Genomic DNA, 25,204 nt, shown 5'->3' on the forward strand with positions numbered 1-25,204 from the left:
ATACCTATATAAAGGCAATCCCTTTTAAGCACTAAATAAAGTCTAATAAAAGGAAATCCGTAAGTTTGTTTAAAGTGATTATAAAGTGTTCATACAAGCATGAAGTGAGACAAAACTTTATAATAAACTAATAAACTTAAAACCACCCCAAGTCAAGTGATATATTTAGGATTGATATATCACAGTTGAGACTTGTATGTAACAATGTCTTCTGTCCGACAGAAAGCTGATCTCACAAGCTTCATATATATAGATATCTGGACAGTTACATAGATCCGGTGAAACGTTGTTCATTAGGATTGGGGATCCGACTTGAGATAACAGGATGGGTAGATTCATCCTTGTCAACTGTTCATCTCATTGGTATTAATAGGTATAACTAATCCTCAGACTCAAAGGAATGTTAATTGGTCATCCTGAATTACTGAATGTGAGACTTTGATCCTGTGGTCCCACGATCCTTAACAGAGATGACTCTGGGGTGTGAACTGCAAAGGTTGGGTGTCACAGGAAGTAATTTCAGGGTAGTTATACATTGGATTGAGCATTTATCACTCCCGATTAATGGGAGATACATCCAAGGATCGCTTGTGAAAGACTCGACTCTAAACCCTTGCAAGGTGATAGCTTAAGAGTAGAAATTCGGATTTCACTTAACCTATCTTTTTGAGTTGACTCGGCCAATAATAAGTAAAACGAACGTCTCGCTATATGTGACTTGACATTACCCATAGTCATAAGATTCAGTTCAAGGATGTAGTTGATAAAGGATCGTATTATACCGTAACTAATACGGAAGGGTTAACGACAGAATCAACCTGTCTTCTTAACGGACTCTGGGGGAATGATTATGGACTTGCCAATAACATACTCTGTACATCATTCCGTTATGCAACGGATTAAATATAATTCTTGAAGAAATTAATTTAATAGGTTGTATACGGCCAGAAGTAGTAAGGACCTAATGTATCACACATAAGACTTGGAACCAAAAGAGAGATGGATATGATTAATAGATGGAAGCCCAATTAAGCCCAGTAAGGCCCAAATACTAGGAGGGGGGCCGAAATTTATATATGTTAGTAAGGAATTAATTTTATTCCATTAATCCTAATTAGATTAGGATTATGAATTAAATTAATTAAGAGATAATTAAGTTAGGAGTTTTAATTAGATTAATATACTCCTATTATTATCCAATTAGGTTATTTATTATTATCCTAAATGTATTTGATATATTATAAGATAATAATTAGGAATCCTATTCCGAATGGAATTCCTATTAAGTAACATATTCCTATCTAACTAGGGTTTAGATACAAGCTAATATATATACCCCTTCCCTTAATGAATTTCGACTAAGCCTATATCCCTCCCCACTTGTGATTTTCGAAATTGCTTAAGAAAGATAGAAAAGAATTCTATTCCCAAGTTCGTGAACAAGAATTCATACGGCATTCCATCGATTGATTAATCTTATTCATCTCTCTTTCTCTTTGATCTTGTGTTGGTTTATTAGAGGCAATCTATTTTGGTTGCATCTCATAAGGGTTGATTCTAACTTAATCTCACCGTGTTCACGAAAGAAGGAAAAACAATCAAAAGGGAGAAATTCGTTTTTCTTCGCCTACATCAGGTCAATTCACTATTTCGAGGATTCCCGGAGATTGAATCGTCGGCTCGTCGTGATTTTTGGACAGTAGCTTCTAGACATATTCTTCCATGTTTCCACCGAAGAGATTGTCGTTCGGAGGTCTGGAAGGTCTGTTTCGGATAGGGGCAGATTGGTAAACAGTTTACATCTCCTTTGAAGTTGTGGGCACTTCATTTGCAACGGTAGATTGATCATCGAAAGGTATTTCTTCTTATCCCTCTTTATATGAAATAACGATTAACGGATCCTATGGTTAAAAGGAAGTAGGCTAAAATTTTTATATTTCCGCTGCTATACCTTAGCCTTAATTTCCTTCAGTGGTATCAGAGACATCGTTAAATCCGTTATTTCATATATGAAAATATAGAAGTTTTCAATAGGATTGAATAAATATTTATGGTTAGGATTAATTGACAAATAGTATTGATTGATTAATTCTAAAGATAAATAAAGTTTTGATTAATTGTTAATTAAAACTGATTATGCTTATGTTCCTAATTATTTCGATTGATAATCATTATAACAAAATCTATTAGTTTTATAGTTAGGTTGATAAAATTAGTTTTATTAATTCTAAATGATAAAACGGAAATCTATTGTAGATTATCCTATTTCTGAAAACCGTTTTAAAATTGTTTTAGAATGTTTTTAGAAATTAATAGTTTTCTGTTTTGATTATCGAATGAATAATTCGTTTAAATGTTTGTTTTTACCAATATGTAAATCAAAGTGTTAAATGAATTAAAATCAAAATAAATGGGACGAGCATAATCAACGTTTTATATGGTTATATTAATCTAAGGATTAATATAAAGATACAAAACGATTAGAAGTAAAATTGGATGAAAGTTAATTTGACGAGTTAATGTGATTAACCTAAATATTACATAAGCCGGTTATGTAATCAACCAATTAAATTTATGAGTCTATGCATGTTTGGAGTTATGGACATATTTGGACCCTCTTTTAGTCTTTTGGTATTTTTGAAATAGGGCCTGCGCGTCCTGCCTTTCTACTATCTATTGTAATTTCTCCTCTCATCTGATTTCCTTCAATTCAATTGAAGTTTTCTTATAGTAGTATAGAAATTAATATGTAATTTCAAGGCGCCATGGAGAAGACGGAGGACCTAAAGAGAAATATGTAATAGTTAGTATTTCCTTAGGTTTGCCCTTTTATTCCGTCTCTGGCTCGACGGAATAATTTAGATGATATGTCCATAACGCCAATGTATGTGAATGTATGTGTGTCTGATGTATGCTAAAGCAAATCAAGACTAAGTTAGATTATGAGACTTAAATAAAATCCCTCGTTAAAAAGTTAAGTAAATAAGCAAGTTATTAAAATCGGTTGCCCCTCCCTAATATTATAATTCAGCCGGCAGTACTGGGGGCCTTTGGGTTGTTGGCTAAAGTCAAGCTCGGGGTCTTATGGTAACACCTGGATTATCGAAAATCGTTCTTTCATAAATATGGGTAGCACTTAAATTAGATTATGATAATTGGATGAGCAAACTCATATTGTCATAAACTAATGGGCAAAATGGTTGGGATTAATATGAATGACATATTAGTTACTAATGTGGTTAGTAACCCAATAACCTAGGAATCACATTCGAGATGTGATTGATTGCATGAATCTACCTAACGAATGGGACTAGCTTGTTGGCTAAAGTCAAGGCGAAATCTCAGGAGTTAGGATCCTAGCTCACTAAAGAATTTGTGAAATTCTTCGAATTAATATGGAGGGTTATTGATTTGGCAAAATAGTGGGAGCAATCTGAAATAAATTAAAAGGCCTATAATTTTAGATTGATATACTTTAAAGCAAATGAATAACATACGTCTACTCTTTCTCACTCTCAAGTTTAATTAAACACTCTTAAAATCATGACTAACACCAATCTGCAAAATATACTTACCGATAACAAGTTGAATAGTTCAAACTTCACCGACTGGTTTCGTAACCTCAAAATCGTTTTGAAGTTCGATAAAATAGGGTATGTATTTGATACATCGATACCCCATATCCCTGAGGATGATGCTCCCATCGAGGAAATCGATGCTTACTAGAAGCACAAGGCTGATGACGATCATGCCGGATGCATCATACTTGCATCGATGACATCGGAATTAAAAAGGCAACTATGCATGTTCCATCATCGTGCACCTAAAGGAACTGTTTGGGAAACAAACCAGGTGCGAACGCTACGAGATATCCAAGTTGCTATATCGTTGCAAGATGCAAGAGGGCACATCTGTAATGACACATTGTGTCAAGATGATTGGCTACATTACCAAACTTTCTAGTATTGGATTCGCGATGGATAGCGAACTAAGTGTAGACTTAATTCTTCAATCCCTCCCAAAGAGTTATTCATAGTTCATCATGAACTATCAGATGAATGACTTGCAAACCTCTCTTGAAGAGCTTGCAAATATGCTCAAGTCAGTTGAGCCCAATATGAAGAAAGACAAGGCAATACCGGCTATTGTCATAGAGGGATCAAAGAAGTGGAAAGGGAATTCTCCCAATCCTAAACATCCCAAGAAAGGTAAGAAAGTCATGCCCACTAAAGTTAAGGGAAAGGAAGTGAAGAAGCCTAAAAGAAAGTGCCACTAGTGTGGTGACGTGGGGCATTGGAAGAGAAATTGTTCTTTGTACCGAGCTACCCTCCAGAAGGGAAAAGCCGGTACTCCAACGTTTGGTATGTTCTATAAAGAACAAACATTGCAATTTTTATAGAGATTCGATTTTCTATTTCTCAGGAATATCACAAAATGGGATTTATGTGTTGATTTCTGTTTTCGCAATTGATACCAAAAGACATAAGCTAGATAATTCAACTTACTTGTGGCATTGTAATATAAACAAGAGACGCATGCTAAAGCTACATTCAGATGGACTTATAGATCCAATTGATCCTGAATCATTGGAAACATGCGAATCATGTTTAAAAGGTAAAATGACAAAGACACCATTTAGCAATAGAGGTGAGCGTGTATCAGACACTCTAGGACTTATTCATTTAGATGTATGCGGTCCTATGTCAGTCCAAGCAAGAGGAGGATTCAGATTCTTCATAAGCTTCATAGATGACCATATTCGATATGGTTACATCTACTTGATGAGGCACAAATCGGAAGCCTTTGACAAGTTCAAATGCTTCAAGAATGAAGTAGAAAATCAATTAGGAAAGAAAATAAAGACACTTCGAGGTGGCGAATATCTTTCAGATGATTTTCTGAATTATCTAACTGAATGTGGCATATGCTCACAATGGACACCTCCCTATACACCACAACACAATGGTGTATCCGAGAGGAGAAACCGTACCCTATTAAATATGGTACGATCCATGATGAGCATGGCCTTACTTCCAAAGTCGTTCTGGGGCTATGCCTTAGAAACTGCCCTCTTCACCCTAAACCGAGTACCAACTAAATCCGCTAGTTCCACACCATATGAATTGTTCGTTGGTAGGAAACCTGTGTTCTCATTTATGAGAGTATAGGGTTGTTCAGCATATGTCAAACGCATAGCGTTCGACAAATTAGATTCTAAATCTGATAAATGTTTCTTCATTGGATATCCCAAAGAAACCATGGGGTATTACTTCTATCATCCAGATGATCAGAAAGTAATAGTATCTAGACACGCAACCTTCTTAGAGAAAGAGTTTCTCGAAGAAACACAAAAGGGAAGCGTGATTGAACTCGACGAAGTTCAAGAGGAAGAAACGCCGACTGAAACAACAGAAGCGGTTGAGGTACCCGAAGAAGTCCCATTAGATGAGACAACAGTGGCACCTATTCATAGATCACGAAGAGTTTGTGAACTCCCAGTTAGATATGGTTTTCTAGTGGGAGATGATGACGAGGTTCCCGTGTTAGACGACGAACCCGAAAACTACGAAGAGGCTCTTAATAGTCCAGATTCTAAAGCATGGCTTGAGGCCATGGATTCTGAAATGGATTCCATGTATACTAACCAAGTTTGGACTTTGGTTGATCCACCCGAAGGGATAAAACCCATAGGGTGCAGATGGATCTTCAAAAAGAAGACTGACATGGATGGAAAGGTTAGCACCTACAAGGCTAGGTTGGTAGCGAAAGGATATCGTCAAAAACAAGGTGTTGATTATGACGAAACCTTCTCTCCCGTTGCTATGTCCAAATCAATCAGAATCATGCTTGCAATTGCCGCTCATTTTGATTATGAGATTTGGCGAATGGACGTGAAAACAGCTTTCCTAAACGGAAACCTGCTTGAGGATGTATACATGATGCAACTTGAAGGTTTCATATCAAAGGATGCAAATAAAGTTTGCAAACTTCAGAGATCCATTTATGGACTCAAGCAAGCATCTAGAAGCTGGAACAAGCGTTTTGACGAAACCATAAAACAATTTGGTTTCGAACAAAATTGTGAAGAAGCTTGCATTTACAAGAAAGCAAGTGGGAGCTCTATAGCATTTCTCATACTATATGTGGACGATATACTGTTAATGGAAAATGACATTGCTCTTTTACAGTCAGTGAAAATATGGTTATCCGGTAACTTCTCAATGAAAGACCTCGGTGAAGCAGCCTATATACTTGGTATAAAGATCTATGGGGATAGATCACGTAGACTGCTTGGTCTTTCACAGGCTACATACATTGAAAAGGTGCTAAATCGGTTTAGCATGCTTGAATCGAAACGAGGTAACTTACCCATGGTACATGGAGTAAAGTTAAACAATCATCAATGTCCTAAAACTGATGATGACAAACGACGCATGGCTGTAGTCCCGTACGCCAGCGCGATCGGTTCGATTATGTATGCTATACTATGCACTAGACCCGACGCAGCGTTCGCGTTATCTGTAACGAGTAGTTACCAAGGGAATCCTGGAGACGAGCACTGGATTGCCGTCAAGAACATTCTTAAGTACTTGAGAAGAACTAAAGATATGTTTCTAGTGTACGGAGAAGGAGATATGAAAATACAAGGATTTTCAGACGCTAGTCATCTCACAGATGAGAATGATTTTAAATCCCAATCAGGATACCTGTTTATCCTAAATGGAGGCGCGGTCAGTTGGAAAAGTTCCAAGCAGGGAAGCGTAGCTTTCTCTACGACCGAGTCAGAGTACATCGCTGCTGCGGAAGCAGCAAAGGAAGCAGTTTGGATTAGAAAGTTCATTACAGAACTAGGTGTGGTGCCTGACATTATCAATTCCATTACTCCGTACTGTGATAACAATGGAGCCATTGCGCAAGCAAAGGAACCACGGTCTCATAATGCATCCAAGCACTACCTAAAGCGATACCACATCATTAGAGAGATTGTGGCTAGAGGAGATGTGACAATAGAAAGAGTACCTACAGAGGACAACGTTGCAGATCCGTTGACAAAGCCTTTAACCCAGAAAGTACATGATCGTCATTTAACTTCTACTGGGATAAGTTTTAGAAACAATTGGCTTTAGTCCAAGTGGGAGTATGTTGGGGTTTTGTGTCCTACAGTCAATTGTTGCAGCATACAAACTTATTGTAAATGAATTATTCTTTATATCATTTGTTTTGGTGAGATATATGTTTTATAACTATATAAAGGCAATCCCTTTTAAGCACTAAATAAAGTCTAATAAAAGGAAATCCGTAAGTTTGTTTAAAGTGATTATAAAGTGTTCATACAAGCATGAAGTGAGACAAAACTTTATAATAAACTAATAAACTTAAAACCACCCCAAGTCAAGTGATATATTTAGGATTGATATATCACAGTTGAGACTTGTATGTAACAATGTCTTCTGTCCGACAGAAAGCTGATCTCACAAGCTTCACATATATAGATATCTGGACAGTTACATAGATCCGGTGAAACGTTGTTCATTAGGATTGGGGATCCGACTTGAGATAACAGGATGGGTAGATTCATCCTTATCAACTGTTCATCTCATTGGTATTAATAGGTATAACTAATCCTCAGACTCAACGGAATGTTAATTGGTCATCCTGAATTACTGAATGTGAGACTTTGATCCTGTGGTCCCACGATCCTTAACAGAGATGACTCTGGGGTGTGAACTGCAAAGGTTGGGTGTCACAGGAAGTAATTTCAGGGTAGTTATACATTGGATTGAGCATTTATCACTCCCGATTAATGGGAGATACATCCAAGGATCGCTTGTGGAAGACTCGACTCTAAACCCTTGCAAGGTGATAGCTTAAGAGTAGAAATTCGGATTTCACTTAACCTATCTTTTTGAGTTGACTCGGCCAATAACAAGTAAAACGAACGTCTCGCTATATGTGACTTGACATTACCCATAGTCATAAGATTCAGTTCAAGGATGTAGTTGATAAAGGATCGTATTATACCGTAACTAATACGGAAGGGTTAACGACAGAATCAACCTGTCTTCTTAACGGACTCTGGGGGAATGATTATGGACTTGCCAATAACATACTCTGTACATCATTCCGTTATGCAAGGGATTAAATATAATTCTTGAAGAAATTAATTTAATAGGTTGCATACGGCCAGAAGTAGTAAGGACCTAATGGATCATACATAAGACTTGGAACCAAAAGAGAGATGGATATGATTAATAGATGGAAGCCCAATTAAGCCCAGTAAGGCCCAAATACTAGGAGGGGGGCCGAAATTTATATATGTTAGTAAGGAATTAATTTTATTCCATTAATCCTAATTAGATTAGGATTATGAATTAAATTAATTAAGAGATAATTAAGTTAGGAGTTTTAATTAGATTAATATACTCCTATTATTATCCAATTAGGTTATTTATTATTATCCTAAATGTATTTGATATATTATAAGATAATAATTAGGAATCCTATTCCGAATGGAATTCCTATTAAGTAACCTATTCCTATCTAACTAGGGTTTAGATACAAGCTAATATATATACCCCTTCCCTTAATGAATTTCGACTAAGCCTATATCCCTCCCCACTTGTGATTTTCGAAATTGCTTAAGAGAGAGAGAAAAGAATTCTATTTCCAAGTTCGTGAACAAGAATTCATACGGCATTCCATCGATTGATTAATCTTATTCATCCCTCTTTCTCTTTGATCTTGTGTTGGTTTATTAGAGGCAATCTATTTTGGTTGCATCTCATAAGGGTTGATTCTAACTTAATCTCACCGTGTTCACGAAAGAAGGAAAAACAATCAAAAGGGAGAAATTCGTTTTTCTTCGCCTACATCAGGTCAGTTCACTATTTCGAGGATTCCCGGAGATTGAACCGTCGGATCGTCGCGATTTTTGGACAGTAGCTTCTAGACATATTCTTCCACGTTTACACCGAAGGGATTATCGTTCGGAGGTCTGGAAGGTCTGTTTCGGATAGGGGCAGATTGGTAAACAGTTTACATCTCCTTTGAAGTTGTGGGCACTTCGTTTGCAACGGTAAATTGATCATCGAAAGGTATTTCTTCTTATCCCTCTTTATATGAAATAACAATTAACGGATCCTATGGTTAAAAGGAAGTAGGCTAAAATTTTTATATTTCCGCTGCTATACTTTAGCCTTAATTTCCTTCATAACTAACTCACACAAAAGCATTTAAATGCGAGAAATGCTCGCTTATTAACTAAATAAAGCTAAAACCCGTCCTAAAACCGTACCCAAAGATAGGGGTTTTTGACCCCTATCAACCCCCTGGTCCGCCATCCGGGGGATTCATCATCGCCCTATTAGGAGCTCGAGACCCGCCAATGTTAATCCTTGGGTTTGCGGATCCCTCAGGAAAAGTTTGATCATTCCTCCGACTTCCTTCTGCTCCATCCAAAAATAGCCGTCGATTTAGGGGTGGGTCACTGGCCGCCACGGAAGTAATCACTGTGGAGTCCACAGGTTGAGATTGAAAAAACGACGAATCACATGCGTTTGGTCCTATAGCTACATTTTGCCATTGGGATGTCGTAGGAGTTGGTGCAGAACGCCGAAGGTTAAAGGGAGGAATTAGCATGTACGACCTTAATCGGCTCTCCATCTCAGGACCATACTCTCTTCCAACAGATCCCGCACAAATTTCAAGAAAGGAGTCAGGCGACATACTCCTCTCACCATGCACAGTTGGAGCTTCAGAATCAACGCGGCCAGCGTTTGTAACAGGATTGGTTGATGGTGTTACTGATGGCATTTCAGTCCCTGTTGAGGGATTAGACCCTCCACTCGTCATGTCTCACAATATAAACGAAACCCTTATTTGGTTAGGGTTCCACGCTCACCGCACCAATTGATGACTAGTGGAGAATTTCCGATTAGCTTCCGTCCCTGTGGGGGCGTCGTTGGGTTCGACGGGGGGAAGCTCCGATGCCAAAGTCAGTATAATAAACGGAGGAATAAACTAAATTGACAAAGTTGAGTTTCTAGGATTGTGTGAGTGTGTACCTTGATAGCTTGAGATGCAAGCTATATATAGTCATGTAGTTGTAACCCTTGGTGACCAGAAAGTCTCCATTAATGCCCCATTAATGGCGGTTACAGGTTTCCTTTAAGTATGGCCGTTAGCTCATTAATGGCTCATTTACTGTCTTTATTGAAGAGTCGGCTTAGCTGGCGGATCGAAGGGTGATGTCGGATCTCTCATAGGTTTGACTACGGATCTCATGTGGCGGAGTCTCGGTGATCCGCCTTCGGATGACGTGCGTGATACGCCATCCTCCTTTTCAAGCCGTTTTCATACGTGGTCGTTTCGGTAAATATCTCCTTTGGTCCTTAGGAAAATATGGCGTTGTTATCAAGTTGGTGTAAATATCTATTTTACAGTTGGTCTGTTTATCAGTTTTGAATAAAACTAAATTAGATTCTACATGGACATTGAAAAGAATCATTCAAAACTCCTAGTTTTATTCATTATGTAATATCTATTCTGTGCACTTAATAATAAAGGGTAAACCTTGGACAGAACAATACTAATTTCTTAATCCACCACCAAAATCTCATAATTCTAAGAACTAAAGCCAACAAATTCGAGATAAAACAAAATCCAAATATCTCAATTACACTAACAGAAGAAAAAATCATGGTGGAGTAAATTTCAATCAGTTGAAAAATAACATTACACAAAAGAAGAAAAAAAGGTATGAGCTAACACCAACCATAAATAGGCATTTCACTTATAACCCACCATCAAAATCCAAATATGAAGATAGCATAAATTTAGAAACCAAAAATTTGAACTATGATGTACAAAATAAAGAAGATAAAATGGTAACTGCAATCTAAGGAGTCAGTTTTTGATCAGTAATTCTTAGAATTTGAAAGAGTTGGGTTTTGGTTGAGAATTTCATTTAAGAATCTAAAGGATTTGGGAACTAGAATTAGAGATTTAGGGTTTGTGAGCTTACTTTAAAGCAAATCAGCCACACACTAAGTTGATTCTGAGCAGAAGAACAATGGCAATAGGACTATAATTTTTGAACTCAAACGGTGGCCTATAGTCTAGAACCAAATGCCCAAAATATTTGCAAAAACAAAATGATATCAGATACCTAATTATAAAACATGAAGCAATTAATTAGCATAAGTTAACCAAAATCAATTTAGGGGAAACATAACCCAAATCCAAACATAACAGAGGAGAACCAAAATTGGTATTTTGTTCAAACTAACCTTGTATTCACTGTAATGGTGAACGATGACAGAGTACCAGATGGGCAAAAGAGGAGTTAGAGAGAGAAAAATAGGAGAGAGACGAGAAAGAAAAAAGGGCTGGAAGTCAAGCTAGAAGAGAGCGCCGACCATCATGGCTAGAAGAAAGAGCCGACCATCATGGCTAGAAGAAAGAGCCGACCATCTGAGAAATTTCTAGGTAAAAGGTGCAAAAGGTGATGTTGGGTTTGATTTGTCGAAGGCGGATGAAGGAGGGAAGTTCTTACTATAGTGGAGGCGTACTCTCTACAATTATAGGGATATGAAAGGTTAATTAATGTTATTTTTTTTCTTTTTTTATTGAAAAAAGTATATAATTTTAAATTGATATATATATATTTTTAATGTTTGGCAATGACAATCAGTTGTATCACAAAATTAAAATTTAAACGCAACAACAGGTCGTTGTTGCTATAAATATATTATTTTACTGCAATAATATGGTTGTTGCAAAACTTCATTCCTTAATTCTACATTCCCGTCATACGAAAAAATGTGGAGGGAAAGTGCTTAGACTAATTATATTTGGTAACGATGCAAAAACTTTAGTTACTAAAAATACTATTTCCCAACGGCAAAAAATATGTTGCTATATATATTAATAAATTTATTTTTAATTAATTTAATAAAAGTTTACTACAACAACATAAGCTCGTTGGTGTAAATTCTTCCATTTACCACAACAATATGTAGTCGTTGCAGTAAATTTTTTATTTACTACAACAGCCAACTGTCGTTTCAGTAAATATTCACGTTTATGACAATGACAATTATTCGTTGTTGTAAATGAAAAAATTATTGCAACGAATTGCTTGTTGCAAAACATGTTATCTATTTTTGGAATTTTTCCCCTACTAAATTTTTGGAGGGAGAGTGTGGAAAAATTAACCGCAACAACCTTTGGTTACGACAAGATTCTTTTCGTTACCAATGCTACTTTTTCGCAACGATTTTTTTTTATCGTTTCCAAACTTGTTGCCAAAAAATGATTTTTTTGTTGTGACACTAGTCTAAGCTTCATGATTTAGTTGATACATTGTATTAAAGGAAAAATGCAGTTGGGAAACTAATAGATTGTGAGGTTCAAGGAAATAACGTATGATTTAGCTGATGCTAGATCACATTGTATTCACCATAAGATATTACCTTGTATATGATATTTAGAGCTTTTGATTTGTATATAAGGTATGTGGTTTGATACCAGAATGAATAGATTTTCATTTGTATTAAACTCGAGATTTCTTGTTTAAAAACGATTCTGTTGGAGAGAAACGAAGAATATAAGAAGTGAAAGAAATATAGGAGGAAGTTTTTCTTAATTTTATTTCTCTTTAACTTGTGCTTCTTCACTTTTAGCCTATACAAGATAACTATTTATAGTACATGAAAATGTAACTATTACAAACCTAATAAATAACTCTTAACAACTCTTAATGACTAATTAAATATTTAACTTCTCATGAGTTATTCTAAAACAACTTAAGTAACTTTAATAGTTACAAGTTAATTTATTTTTGCTAACAATCAAAATAAAGACTATTAATTATAAATTTATTATTTCAACACACCCCCTTAAATTTATAATTGTTTTTTTATCCCTTACCAAAAACACTTCTTAATCTGTTGACATCTTCAAACTTCATCATCATTGAACTCTTCACTCTAGCCGCCATCATACCCATTATTATCTTCATCATTTTCTTCTTCCTCGTTATCATCGTCGTGTTCCTCAGCATCTTGGTTAGTACTATCAGCATCACTATTATCAATGTCAACTGGTATTTTGGGGTTTGTCGTAGTGCACCTTCTACCTGAAGTTGACACAATATTACTCATGTTAATGCCCTCGAGTTCTTTCACTCTTTCCTTTCTCTTTTTAACTTCCTTGATTTCTTTTTCAGGTGGGTTTGATGATAATCCTTCTTTGGCATTTTTCTTCATTTTGAAAATCCACTTCATTGCTACTGCTTTTTTCCCTTTTGGAAGTGTTGTCAATTCCCAAGTGTCATTCTTTTTTATAGAATTCATCTCTTCATCCATGGCTTGTCTCCATTTCTTTTCTTGAATAACATCTTCAAATTGTACAGGTTCTGTATCAGCAAACAAACAGAATAAAGTAGGGTTATCTACTTCTTCAGTTTCTTCATAAATCTCCCTCAAGCTTCTCATTCGAGGCTGCCTTTCTGACGAGTTTTCTGGGGATGAGTCTGTTACATTTGTTTGAGATGTGGAAGGTGAATTTGGTGGTGTGACAACTACATCTTCATTCTGACCTGCAAAATCAACATCAAATACAGGAAGAAAATCATAATTTTCATCTTGTGGAACCTCCCAATTCCAGGAGCTTTCTTCTTCAAACTCCGCATCTCTACTTATCACAACTTTTCCATTCCGAGGATTATAAAATTTATAACCTTTGGAATTTTTTGCATAGCCAATAAACACCATCTTCTCACTTTTATCATCTAATTTGCTTCTCAATTCGTCAGCTACATGAACATAACCAACATAACCAAATATTTGGTTGTTTTCCACACCATGCTTCATTTGGGGTCTTTCGCAAAAGCTTCTTTGAAGGACTTCTATTATTCAAATAAACTGCACATGTTACAGCTTCTGTCCAAAACTCTTTTGGCATAACTGTGCACTTCATCATGCTTCGAGTCATGTTAAGAATGGTTCTATTTTTCCATTCCACGACACCATTTTGTTGAGGGGATCTTGGAACAGTAAGAAATCGACGAACACCATTATAATCATAGAACGTGATTGAACTTCTCAGATGTGAATTCTCCTCCTCGATCAGTTCATAATGATTGAATCTTGAAGCCGCTTTCATTCTCAACTAGTGCTTTGAACTTCTTAAACACTTCAAATGCTTCAGATTTTGCCTTCAAAAAATAAACCCATGTTTTGCGAGTAAAATCATCAATAAATAATAAGAAATATCGACTCCCTCCATGTGAACTCGGATTAATAGGTCCACAAATATCTGCATGCACCAATTCAAGTGGTTTTGATGTGCTTGACAAAGACTCCTTTGGAAAACTCGTTCTGGATTGCTTCCCGTACATACACCCTTCACAAATCTGATTAGGATGGTTTATAGAAGGTAATCCATGCACCATTTGTTGCTTGCACATTTGCTCCAATCCACAAAAATTCAAGTGACCCATTCTGAGATGCCATAGCCATGCAGAATCTGACGAAGCTTTCAAACACATAGGATGATCACTGTTGATTTTCAATTTGAACATTTTGTTTGAAGACATTTGAACTTTTGCAATCATTTTTCTTTTTCCATCTCTCATAACCAACCCATTTTTATTCATCTCCACCTCGTAACTTTTCTCCAAAAGCTGTCCAATACTCAAAATATTAGATCTCAAAGCTGGAACATAATAAACATGAGAAATAAATTAATGATCTCCATTCTTCAATTTGATAAGAATGTCACCACTGCCCATAACTGGAACTTTTGTTTTGTCACCCAAAGAAATATTTCCTATCTTAGATTCATCAAATTTATAAAAAAGTTCTTTATTTCCCGTCATATGATTGCTTGCTCCTGAGTCTAGATACCAAGACTCATTGCACCTTTCTTCATCTTCACTACATGTCAGCAACAAAGTTGAATCTTCATCATCAACCTCGACTAAATTGGCTTGTTCATCCTTGTAAGAATCAAATTCACATTCTGCAGCATAATGCCCAAATTCTTGACAATTGTAACATTGCACATGAGATTTATCACGACCATGCCAATTATTTCCACGGCCTTGAAAATTATTGACTCTACCACGTCCTCTTGCATTCCATTGCTGATTATTTGTTGCTTCATTATTGTAGAAATTTCTGCCACCTCTACCTTTTCCATTATATCCACGATTCCAGCCATGACCTCTACCTCTTGATCTTCCTCTTCCTCTTTCATATCTACCTACAAATGACTTCTTTTCTTCTTTATCATTCAAATCAAGTTTCTCTTGCAACACCTGAGCGACAGGTTCTTCTCTGTTCTTTAATCTCTCCTCATGGGCTTGTAACGAACCCAAGAGTTGATCTACAGACATAGTCTCCAGATCCTTTGATTCTTCAATAGCAGTCACCATATAATCATATTTCTGAGTCAAAGAACGAAGGATTTTTTCTATCACAAGAACATCCTCCATTTTTTCTCCATATCTCTTCAACTGATTCACAATTACCAAGGTTCTATTAAAGAACTCATCAATTTTCTCTGACTCCTTCATCTTGAGTTTCTCATACTCACTTCTCAAGGTTTGCAAACGCACCTTGACTACTTTATCTTTCCCCTTAAAGGAATTTTCAAGAATCTCCCATGCCTCCTTCACTATTGTTGCAGTAGAAACTTTCACGAACATATTCTCATCCAGATACATATGGATTAGTGAGAGTGCTTGTTGGTCTTTTTTCCTTGTATTCTTCACAGTCACCTTTTGAGCATTCGTCAATTCCGCCTCATTCTCTAGCTGATCATATCCGGCTTCTACCGTTTCCCATGCATCTTGAGAACCCAATAAAGCCTTCATTCTAATGCACCAGTTATCATAGTTATCTTTTAAGAGTTGTGGATATTTGTATGGAATCGTTCCATTCAACATTGTAAGAAAATTTCTTTGTCTGGCTCTCATACCACTTTGTTGGAGAGAAAAGAAGAATATAAGAAGTGAAAGAAATATAGGAGGAAGCTTTTCTTAATTTTATTTCTCTTTAACTTGTGCTTCTTCACTTTTAGCCTATACAATATAACTATTTATAGTACATGAAAATGTAACTATTACAAACCTAATAAATAACTCTTAACAACTCTTAATGACTAATTAAGTATTTAACTTCTCATAAGTTATTCTAAAACAACTTAAGTAACTTGAATAGTTACAAGTTAATTTATTTTCCTAATAATCAAAATAAAGACTATTAATTATAAATTTATTATTTCAACAGATTCAAGGAAACTACACAACCATATTGAGAAAGTTGTTTAAAGTTTTAAGTGTTTGAATAGTTTGTTCCTCACTCTATTGAAGTTTTCATCTATTCTCTGGTTCCCTCAAATAAATAAAAATTCTCCAATATATTATATAATGTGCAGTCTTTAAATTTATATATAATGTGCAATCCCTTAATTTACAATTGCAAATAAATTTAATATAAACATATTTAGTTGAAGTTTTTATTAACTTAGTTTATCACTTAGATTTTGTATGATCGCGTTATAATAGGAACAAAAAGACTTGAACAAAAGAGTTGTGTGGCAGCAAAAAAAAATTAAGCAAACTTGGTTGGTTATGTATGTGATGGAGTAGAATAATAACAATAATTGTTGCTAATACTTGATTCGGACACGAAAACTCTAGTAGTAACTTTTAAAGAACTTTGATAAATGGGAAATCGATATTTTATTAATTCAAAAACTGTTTCTTACAATGAATATAAGCCTTTAAATAGTCACAAACTGAATGCCCTAAAACAGAATAGCAAAGACAAAAGGAAAGTCATAAAAAAATCACCAAGACATTAAATTGCAAAATTAAAAGCGGTGATGATAGAATTTTCCTAAAAAAATGTCCGAAATCATAGAAAATCGAAACTCCACAACTTTACTAAAATTACCAAAATGCCATTAAATCAATTTTTTCCAGCTCACTCTTCTACCACATCAGTATCCTGAATGCCTCTATTTCTTTTCCTCCGAGGGAATTACCTGAGAAACATTCAAGACATACAAGACAGACATCAAACTAACTGTGAAGTCCAAATGCTAACTTAATTAAGTGAAATCTATGTTGCATAAAATGATATAGAAAATGAAAATATGAGAAAACATATAACCTTTTGTACAAAACATTCAAGTCTTGTCTGAGACCTGGACTTTGAAAGAAAACGTCCTCACATTCATTGGGATCAACAGTTATAATATCAAAGTCTTGGTGTCTAGAATATTGATTCCACTCAAACCACATCTTTGAAATCAACTCTTTTCTTGAACAAGTCAGGTTATCTTTCTGCTCAGGTGAATCAGCAGCAATCAATCTGTAAGTAAACACCTTCTTTCTTTGCCCTGGCCGGAATGCTCGGCCGATTGCTTGACGTGTTACAGACGGATTAAGATGAACATCCAATATTAGAATCCGAGATGCACCTACCAATGATATACCTTCTCCACATGCTTTGATTGATCCAAAAAAGACTCTAGCTTTTGCAGAACTATTGAACTGCTCCATACACCACTCTCTTTCCTCAGCATTTGAATCTCCTGTGATCATAAAAACTTCCCTTCCAACTCTCCAACCCTTTACCTTCACTGATAGCCTCTCAAGTAGTTTCAGAGGCATGATATATTGGCTGAAAACCAGCAGCTTTTCGCCCGCCGATTCGCATAATCCAAGTATGTTGAGGAAAAACTTTGCTTTCACTCCTTCTTTAATATCCAACCCTTCTAATATCTCATCTATCTTTCCATCATCAACTGTTCCTGAAGATGCCTGTTCACATTTTTAACAATTTTGTAATTGGATAAGTTGGGAATTTTTCTAAGCAATTTAAGATCATTTCAAATAATGAAAATGTAGCAGTCTTTCCATCCAGCTTTCAACTTGAGAGGTCATCTTCTATCAATTAATTAAGCCCTTTTTGTGTTTTATGAATTAATTAATATAACTGCTAGTTGTAAACCTCTCCATTTTTAAGCAATACCTGTGAAAGAGACTTGAGAACTGGGTGAATGTAAATTGCACTTCCTAATGAAGTTCGCTTGAACAAATTCAACTTCATCAGCATCTGAATTTCATCTTTCTGTTTTGGACTGAGATTGAGAACAACTGTGAAATCAACAAGCCCTGGAAGCTCCTCTAGGAAATCTCCTTTATAATAATGGAGAATTCTGCTTGTCATCTCACGGAGATCTTGTATCACTGCATTTCTTCTTTTCAAGTCTTCATCTTTCTGTAATGTGTACTCTATCAACTCAAAAAAAGCGGAGTTCAAACCAGATTTCAAATTTTTTCTTACTTGTCTGGCTACATTTCCTCTGCTCATTATCCGGTTAACAATCATCTTTGAAGTGTTAAGCTTCAGAAAACGTGGACGAACTAGATTCACGATATTGAAGACTTCTTTTACATGATTCTGATAAAGTGTACCTGAAAGTTGAGGTGTCAATTTTGTGTTATCTCATATATATTATATGATAAATGACTAAAAAATGTTTTCTGTGTATTGTTTACCTGAAAGTACCACCTTCCGAGGAGTTTGAACTCTCGAAATAGACAGAAGTACATCAGTTTCCTCATTTCTCGGAGTATGTCCTTCATCTAGTATAAGAATTGTAGGGACTCTTAGAAGTATATCTTTACATTCATCTGCAACTTCACTCCTGCTGCTGTCACAAATTATTACAGATAACTGCTTATAACCCAAAAAGAGGATGCTCTTTTTCTTCACCCATTTTCTCAATATAGACAATTGCTGAGACCGATTCTCCGCTTTCGAACTGTAAAAATCATGCAGAGGAGTTTCCTCCACCTGCCATTTCAGGAACTCGTTCTTCCAAGTTTGCAAGATCCCTTTAGGCAGCACAACCAATGGTCTTGCATTCGGATACTGGGTTAAAAAACTGTGAATGAAACTGATGATCATGAATGTCTTCCCCGAACCAGGAGCATGAGCTAATATACAACCCCCTGGATCATCCGTAATGAGATTTCTACAAAGAAAATTGAATCCTTCTACTTGGTGGGGTTTCATATGCCGTTTATGCCTTGGATGAGCATAAATTTCTGCTACCGTTAAATCAGGGGATGTAATCAGACTTGGTGTAACATAAGTTGATTCTATGTTGTTGCAATTGGTGCTTCTAGGCTCATAAGTTCCAGTACTTCTTTTCCCCTGGAAATTTAGTGAAGATGTAGCTAATAATGTCTCAATTTATATTAACATAAAGAGAGCAAACACAGAAATAGACATTTGTTATCCATGGAAAAATATGTCCAAGGTACTAATTAATCTAGATCAAGCTTAATGGAGAACAAAAGATAGATAAGAGAATTCTTGTACATTAGAAAATTGAAACTCAAATATGGTATCAATGCTTTTCTGAACAACTCCGCAAATGCGACAAACAAAGCCGAGATCATCCTTCAGGATAATAAGAGAATGATCACAGTCCTTCCATTGTTCTTCCACGCATTCAACGATGGCAGCAGGACCTGTAGAACAGTCCTAGCAAAAGCAAAACAAGTGGAAGACTTAACATTGTTTGGAAGAAATGACTCCTCTATCACCAATATAGAATTTCAAAATTCACAGCAAAGTTGTAAGATAAGCACGATCATTTTCGACAAAGGAACTATATGGAAAAAAAAATACCTTGGAACACTCTAATGCAACTGTCATCTCCTTCCAAATTTCAGACAAATCATCTTCAACATTCACTTGATAATTATGCTCCATGTCATCATATACAATTTCATCTAACTGGATACCCAGCTCCCTTACAGATTTGAACTTCCTACAGACCCTTTCATCATCCGTACCATCATCAATATTATTTTCAACATCCATTTGATAATTATCTTTTTGATGCTGATATCCAGTGTTAGTATCAATATTTTGAGAGTCCCAGTTTACAATAGGTATCTGCTTTGATGCTTTCGCCTTCTCACGATCCCTTCCCTGAATATATATTAATCAGCAATCAATCAGCAGATTATACTGTTCTTTCCAAAGTTAATTTCAGAATAAGAAAATCAAAACTTTGATCCATTTTGTAACGAAAACTTACAATTAAAGGCGTCTGTGGAAGTTGATGAGCAGTTTCAATCTTCTGATTGAGATTACAGTACTTTCTTTTGTTTCCAATGGAATGCACCTCTTTTTTCAATATCAGGAAGACAAACCACAACTAATAAGTTATACAATTGTAACATGCATACATACAGACAGAAGAACATAAATGTTTCAAACAGCAAATAATTTAAAGAGTGAATGGAATTAAAATGGAAAATAACATACCTTTCAGTGATATGAACAGTCAAACATTAGTTTCAATGGAACATGTATGAACAGTCAAACAATTTTAGAATAATTAACAACTGAAATATCTCAAGCTCATATGTAAAACAGTTTAAAGTTTAATAACTAGTTATTTTAATTCAGTTGTTATAAAAAAATATTCAATATATTCTAGTTAGCAGAGTTATTAAAATTAATATACAGTACATAAGTTAAGTATTATTACAATTAATAACTACTAAAAATATTCAATATATTCTAGTTAGCAGAGTTATTAAAATTAATATACAATACATAAGTTAAGTATTATTACAATTAATAACTACTAAATATTGTGTTTGTCAGTTTTTTTATTGGCCTATATATATGCCTATTGTTTAATGTTTATGGTTTGCAAGATGAACCACCAACCAATATCAATAATAAAAATAGGTAGATCCTCTAATTTTATTATTTCTGATTTATTTTATTTTTTTTTTATTTCTATCTAAAAAAACTCAATAAAAATAAAAAAAAACAAATCTATTATTAATCGAATCTTTAATCTTCCTTAATTCCACCAAGCATATATATATATATATATTTATAGGGGTGAGATCTAATGTGACAAAGGGTCTAGGTGTGGCAAGGAACTTATTGTGTAACATAACAAAACTACGTAGTTTTGATGACAATTAAAAATGGCAATGTGAAAAATTTGTAAATAAAAGAAAAGAGAGGATAGAGAAAATTGTTTTATTTCTTTTCTTTAAAATACATTTTCCCGACATTTCTAACCTCGTTTTTCGAAATTTTTTATACTATTAGACTCGTCTAAATTAGACGGTCATTTTAAGATCTCTGAAGCTCAAGTAAAAAAAATTCCGATGAACGGAATCCGGATGGGCATTTTCTGACGAGAAAAAAAGTGGCCAGACAATTCTCAAAAAATTTCAAAAAATGTAAAACATTATTCTGAGAAACTTTAATTCTTGGGTCGAAGCGGGATTTCTTAGGGTTTAGTCCCAATAAAACTTGTTCCTTAATTTTATCCATTTTACATGCTTCAACAATTTGTTGTGTCAAAACTGTAAAGAATCTCATTTTGAGCCAAGAATTAAAGTTTCTTAAAATAATGTTTTACATGTTGTGGAATTTTTGATAATTTTCTGGGCATATTTTTTGTCCTATTTACATTGTTCCAAATCAGTGTACCATTTGTTCCAACAGAATATATTAGCGTACTAATTTTTTCAACAAAATAGTTATATTATTTCAGCATAATACTTATATTGTTCCAACATAATAAATCAGTTTACCAATTGTTCCAAATCAATTTTATTATCTATATCTTCAATTTCATTTTTGTTTTTTAGTATTTAATATTGTATCTTCAAATTTATATTAGTTATATTATTTAGAAAATAATTATAATTCTTATATTCTTCCAACAGAATAAATCTGTGGACCAATTGTTTCAAATCAGTGTACCAATTTTTCCAACAGAATAATTACATTGTTCCAACATAATAGTTATATTGTTCTAACAGAATACTTATATTGTTCCAATAAAATATTGCAACACATAGTGCTGAAAGGTAAGACCAAAACGTGTCCAGAAAATTATCAAAAAAATTCAAAGTATGTAAAACATCATTTTAAGAAACTTTAATTCTTGGTTCAAAATGAGATTCCTTACGGTTTTGACCCAATAAATTGTTGAAGCATGTAAAATAATAAAATTAAGGAAATTTTTTTATTGGGACTAAACCATAAGAAATCCTACTGCGACCCAATAATTAAAGTTTCTGAAAATAATATTTTACATTTTCTGGAAGTTTTTGAGAATTTTCTGGGCACTTTCTGTTTTCTCGCCGGAAAACGGCCACCTAATCGCCGGATTCTGTTCATTTGGGACTAAACCGTAAAGAATCTCACTTTGAGTCAAGAATTAAAGTTTCTCAGAATGATTTTTTACATTTTTTTGAATTTTTTGAAAATTTTCTAGGCATTTATTTCTGACCGAAAAACAAATCGTCGGATTCTGTTCACCGGAATTTTTTTTACCTGAGCTTCTGTGATCTTAAAATGACCGTCTAATTAAGATGAGTCCAAAGGTATAAAAGTTTTTAAAAAACGAGGTTGGAAAAGTCGGGAAAATTTATTTTAAAGAAAAGAAATAAAACAATTTTATCTTTCCTTTTATTTACAAATTTGTCACCTCCCTGGTTAATTACAAAATTGGTCATTGTCACACAATAAGGCTTGTCACACCATAAGAAATGTGTCACACCTGATCTTTTTTATGTATATATATATATATAACTTAAATTCTAGATTATTATAATAGTTTAAAAAAATGAACACTATTTAAAAGAAAATATTTTAATATTTTGTATCTTGAGATTAAATTTTTTCCCACAAAATTTGGCTCTTCCATCATTTTTTTAAGAAAAATATTAATGAGATAATTCAATTTTTTTCAGAAAAAATATATCTAACAAGCAAAAAAATTAATCCAATTGAATGTTATAAAAACCCATGAAATATGCTATAAGAAACAAATAAACAAGTTATATTTAAAAAATTGCTTTTTGTTTTTTTTTGGTAGAAAAGAGCCCACTTTGTCATATATGACTTGTTTGTGTTCCATTTTTTTAGAAATGGGTCAATCATAGATAGGATCGGTCTAGGGGAAGGGTTTCAGCAAGATAAACATTCAAAAAAATTTAGGGAAACTATGAACGTAGCCTTTAATTTTTTTAGGTAAAAACACTAAAAAATATATATCAATTTAGTACTAATAAATCAAGATAAACACTCTCTCCTCTCAATTTACTACTAATAAGAGATGGTGATCAAAAACAAGTTTTAAAAAGAGCTAGTTTACTTCTATGGTTTATACCATAATGATTCTTAGGTGGGAGTGAAGTTGCAGAGCTGATAATGATTATTTCTTTCTCCATTAAAAATCTCTGAGAACTGCTCAAGACTGAAGAATACGAACACAAAGATGCTTCTTTTATATAGGAGAGAATCAATTCTTTAAGGAAAATTTTTCAATGGTAAATTTTATTGAATGCTTCTTTTATGTAGGAGAGAAGCAATTGTATAAGGAAAATTTTTTAATGGTAAATTTTATTGAATGGTGGTTAACAAGGAAATTCCTTTTTTGTATAGTAATAAGGAAATTCTTAATAAAGGTAAATAATAATATTTGTTTAGGAGAAAAAGGCAAGTGAAAGGTAATACGGACATACAAATCAAAATTTGGAAATTAATTTAGTAAAAAATATCCATAATATTGATAGTAATGAGAAGTTTTATCTAACATTTAAAAGAGTACAATTTTACCCTAATATGGACGGCCATTGTTAATTTTACCTCTAATTTTGATAAGGTAGGTCGATATTACAAAGATTATTAACAAAACAAATATGTTATGTTCATATATTCTGCATCGGTTGCACGAGTTGGTTCAAAAAAATGCGTTTTTTATATTTTTGTAATATAATTAAAGATTAATATATTAAATTTGACTAAATATTTGGATTTTTTTATACAACTCGTAAGCATACAATATAATTTTTATATTTTTATATTTTTTTATGTGTATACATATATGTCTGTGATCTGTAACGCACATGTGCAATGGAAATGATAAGATTTATTTCTCTTGACTGCCTACATTATATATCTGATTGATTCAAAAGGAATATTTGCATTAGTATCTCAATCTCAATTCAAACATGGGTCAAAAGTAGCTCATACCAAGGTTAACACGGTAAATAATACGAGTCCATATATTGTATAATTTAGACATTAGGGGTAAAATTTCACCATTTTAGATTTAGTAAACTTGTCCAGGGCTATCAACGTTATATGTACTTTTGCACCTTATCCTAAAAATATAATTAGTAAAAAAAACTCTTCAATTTCCGTCCTATATTTATGGATAAATGAGACTCCTTACCTTTTAAACTTTGGTTTTACTTATATATCTATCTATCTATACTATATATAATAGCGGAAGCAGAAAAAATTTACAAGAAATGTTTTAGAGGCTTTTTGGCTTAGTTGGTACCTAATGAGGCATGTCGTGCCTATGCTCTAGAAGCATTATACTTTATGCATGTGGTCTCTCTAGCTAGCCTAGACTCTACCCGTCTTTTACTTAGGGTTTAGGGTTTCGGGTTTAAGGGTTTCGGGTTTTGGGTTAGGTTTAGGGTTTGCATTTTTTCACGTTTTTATTTTTTTAAGAAATAGGCATTTAGTGTAAATAAGAGTAAATTTTGAGAAATTGTTTTGTAAACAATGTATGTTTAGTTCACCTGTTAATATCTATAATTTGTGATTGTTATTAAGTGTTTGTTATTTTTTTCGCTGAACAATATCTTAATTAACCTAGAGAAGCAAGTATTGTTCATTCTTAGCGCGAAAAATCCAATACACTACAGCCACTTTAGCAATCCGACGAATCTTAGCTTTCAGAGTTTTACCCATCGCTTTTCGACATAACCAGCTAAAAGTCCGCTATCGAGAGACTTAATTCTATCAGGAATACCACAGCTCTTTTTAATACCTTTCCAAACTTTGGCAGACTTCACACAATCAAAGAATAAACGAGCAATATTTTCTTTAGATTGCATACATAAACCACAAGTCTCATGTAAATTCGAATTTTACTTCTTCAAATTAGACTGAACATCAAGCTTCCACCAAAGGACCATCCATGTAATAAAACTTTGTTTCGAGACAAGAGCAAGTCCTCAAATAATATTCCTCCAAAACACCTTTGGTCTCTGACATCTCAACACATTCTAAGCACTACTAATCGAATCATACCCTAAAAAAAATTGAAT

The 25,204-nt window shown here is 34.2% G+C and overlaps 1 protein-coding gene across 1 annotated transcript; it reads right to left on the bottom strand.

The window, feature by feature from the left end:
* Positions 1–17,051: 17,051 nt before the first annotated feature.
* On the bottom strand, positions 17,052–24,991 carry LOC136202660 (protein CHROMATIN REMODELING 35-like). The gene is made up of 8 exons (XM_065993419.1): positions 24,842–24,991; positions 20,134–20,253; positions 19,719–20,024; positions 19,407–19,571; positions 18,578–19,238; positions 18,048–18,493; positions 17,184–17,836; positions 17,052–17,055 (listed from the first exon to the last, which is right to left on the bottom strand). Exons 1-8 carry the CDS (start codon positions 24,989–24,991, stop codon positions 17,052–17,054), a joined length of 2,505 nt encoding a protein of 834 aa, XP_065849491.1.
* Positions 24,992–25,204: the final 213 nt, after the last annotated feature.

The sequence above is a fragment of the Euphorbia lathyris genome, chromosome 8 (genome assembly GCF_963576675.1).
Source record: "Euphorbia lathyris chromosome 8, ddEupLath1.1, whole genome shotgun sequence".
NCBI classification, from domain to species: domain Eukaryota; kingdom Viridiplantae; phylum Streptophyta; class Magnoliopsida; order Malpighiales; family Euphorbiaceae; genus Euphorbia; species Euphorbia lathyris.

Coding starts and splice junctions, on each gene's coding strand:
- LOC136202660 (XM_065993419.1), bottom strand. CDS start 24,991: ATGCAATCTAAAGAAAATATTGCTCGTTTATTCTTTGATTGTGTGAAG. Junction 19,572..19,718: donor TTGCATTAGAGTGTTCCAAG/GTATTTTTTTTT, acceptor TGCTTTTGCTAG/GACTGTTCTACAGGTCCTGC. Junction 19,239..19,406: donor TTGAGTTTCAATTTTCTAAT/GTACAAGAATTC, acceptor CTAAATTTCCAG/GGGAAAAGAAGTACTGGAAC.